This window comes from Macrobrachium nipponense, chromosome 16 (genome assembly GCF_015104395.2).
Source record: "Macrobrachium nipponense isolate FS-2020 chromosome 16, ASM1510439v2, whole genome shotgun sequence".
In the NCBI taxonomy this organism is placed as follows: domain Eukaryota; kingdom Metazoa; phylum Arthropoda; class Malacostraca; order Decapoda; family Palaemonidae; genus Macrobrachium; species Macrobrachium nipponense.
This window is the reverse complement of record NC_087209.1, coordinates 85673215-85676154: the sequence shown is the minus strand read 5'-3', so window position 1 is coordinate 85676154 and position 2940 is coordinate 85673215. Positions and strand designations below refer to the sequence as shown.

General features: G+C 37.7%; 1 protein-coding gene across 1 annotated transcript; it reads right to left on the bottom strand.

Moving 5' to 3' along the window:
- On the bottom strand, positions 1–483 carry LOC135195394 (antho-RFamide neuropeptides type 1-like). The gene has a single exon (XM_064221650.1). It carries the CDS (start codon positions 481–483, stop codon positions 1–3), a length of 483 nt encoding a protein of 160 aa, XP_064077720.1.
- Between the last annotated feature and the right edge of the window lie 2457 nt (positions 484–2940).

Genomic DNA, 2940 nt, shown 5'->3' with positions numbered 1-2940 from the left:
TTATCTGAAGAATGTTCCCCTCTTCTTCTCTGGCGAAGGTCCCTTCTCTTCTCTGGAGAAGTTCCCACCCCTTATCTGAAGAATGTTCCCCCTCTGCTTCTCTGGCGAAGGTCCCCTCTCTTCTCTGGAGGAAGGGTCCCACCCCTTGTCTGAAGAATGTTCCCCCTCATCCTCTCTGGCGAAGGTCCCCTCTCGTCTCTGGAGAAGGTCCCACCCCTTATCTGAAGAATGTCCCCCCTCATCTTCTCTGGGCGAAGGTCCCCTCTCGTCTCTGGAGAAGGTCCCACCCCTTATCTGAAGAATGTTCCCCCTCTGCTTCTCTGGGAAAGGTCCCCTCTCGTCCTCTGGAGAAGGTCCCCTCTCGTCTCTGGAGAAGGTCCCACCCCTTGTCTGAAGAATGTTCCCCCTCATCTTCTCTGGCGAAGGTCCCTTCTCGTCTCTGGAGAAGGTCCCACCCCTTATCTGAAGAATGTTCCCCCTCATCTTCTCTGGCGAAAGGTCCCCTCTCGTCTCTGGAGAAGGTCCCACCCCTTATCTGAAGAATATTCCCCCTAATCTTCTCTGGGCCAAGGTCCCCTCTCGTCTCTGGAGAAGGTCCCCACCCCTTATCTGAAGAATGTTCCCCCTCTGCTTCTCTGGCGAAGGTCTCCCCCTTTTTTTGGAGATGAACCCACCCCTTCTCTGAAGAAAGTACCCCACCTTCTTTGGAAAAGGTCTCCCCCCTTCTTCTGGAGAAAGTCCCCCCTCAAATTTATATACATATATATATATATATATATATATATATATATATATATATATATATATATATATATATATATATATATATATATATATATATACGTATATATATATATATATATATATATATATATATATATATATATATATATATATATATATATATATATATATATATAAATAATATATATATATATATATATATATATATATATATATATATATATATATATATATATGTATATATATATATATAAGCATTCACATATTTAACGATATTATTCCCAAACATCTTTCTAAATGGAAAGGTGGATAACCCTGTTTGGAATGCCATTCAGTTTATAAGGTCTTGCAACTTATAATTTCACTTTTGGATTTTCTTAGGTCTTCTTTTTTTTCTTTTGGTAAATGGGACCAATTTATATTATCCGACATGAGTAACGTTTAAATTAGCTATGATATGTTTAGAAGGATGTCAATAACAACATCAAAACTAAAGTATGGAAAATAAGTGAAAATGTGGATGTAGTTCAGATGTTTCCAATAGTGCGATAACAATTATTCATAACATTATTAAAGATATCATCAACACTACCAATTTGTATGGAGGTTAATAGGGCTGGTCTGCCCATAGACTTCCACTGTGCAAACACAAATGTTTTCAGAGTTATTATAAATATATACATACACACAGATATATATATATATATATAGATATATATATATATATATATATATATATATATATATATATATATATGTGTGTGTGTGTGTGTGTGTGTGTGTGTGTGTGTGTGTGTTTGTTGTGTGTGTGTGTTGTTGTTCCAGCATAATTCTGAATTGCATTGAGCAATTTCAACCAAATTTGTATACATATGACTTACTTTCATGCAAAGAAAGTATTGTTGGTGGGGGGGGTGGGGGGGGGGGGAGGGGCGTAGGGGAGGATAAGACATCAATTGCACCAAGGGCACCAAAAGGCATTGGAGGCTGTTAGGGCTTCTTTGAAACAGCTGGTTCTGCCAAAAAACTTAGTAACTAAATATATAACGAGGATTGTTCGCTGAAAGTTGTAACCAGTGGCAGATAATTCTGCTTTATTTATTAAGCAAGGATAGTTTTAAATCAAGGGCTTTTAACAAAATGTTTTTTTTTTTATCGAAAGAAAAATGAAACAAAAAAAAGGTATAACAAGAAAACCTCAATGTCACCAACCTCGAATTCTGTTGATTTCTCATTTTTTGTGAAACCACAAGAATACTTAGTCTACTAATTCGGCTTAAAATTAATGTTGAGTGAATATGTAAAAAGGAGCGCTATAGGATTAGGGTAGCAGTAACCCTTATTAATGATGGCTAGGGTCACGATCGATTCATTCTTGGAATGAGGCGGTGATGAATGAAACTGACATTAAAACGTACGATATAGGTGCAAGACTTCGGGCTGAGGAGCAGCCAATCTGAGGGGAAGGGCGAATACCTGGGGTTTAATTATGAAAACGCTGATGAGTAGGACGGAAATGTTGACGAAGCCAACCACGATAAGAAAGCTGAGCCGTAATAAAAATAATAATGTTTTTGCAGTTACGGTATCTGATATGGAGGGGGAATAAATACAATAATATATGCTACAGGTGATGGTAGGAGAAATTAATAGCAGAATATTACGAGAACTTGGTTGATCCTGTCAAGAGTAAGTAGTGTTTCGACGAGGTAAATATATTCAACGCTTGTTGGGTAAAAGGACGAAAGGAATTAGGAAAGGAGATTATGGCAAAACAACGTTAGTTGTATGAGAAAATGTAACGTCAAGTACTGTAGTGGCTTGGTCATGTGGAGAGGATAGACTGCCATTAACGGGTCAGAATGAGTGCACCATTCTTCTGTATCGGATTTGTCTCTTAGTAAGCTTAGTACGAAGAAAAGATTGTATCCGATATGCAGTTTCAATCGAAGTCTTTTTGAAGGGACGTTGGAGTTTCTGAATTGTCTTGCTTTTATTGTCTTTTGTTTTTTAGTCAGCAGCTGTCGGTAGAATGGGGCTATTACTTCGGGTCTTTGTTTCTATAGAAAGTAACTCCAAGCTTTAAATAAATATTTTCGCTTGATGGAAAAATAAAATTTGGTCACTGTATGAATATGTTAGTATGATCACAAACACACACACACACACACACACACACACACACACACCATGTAT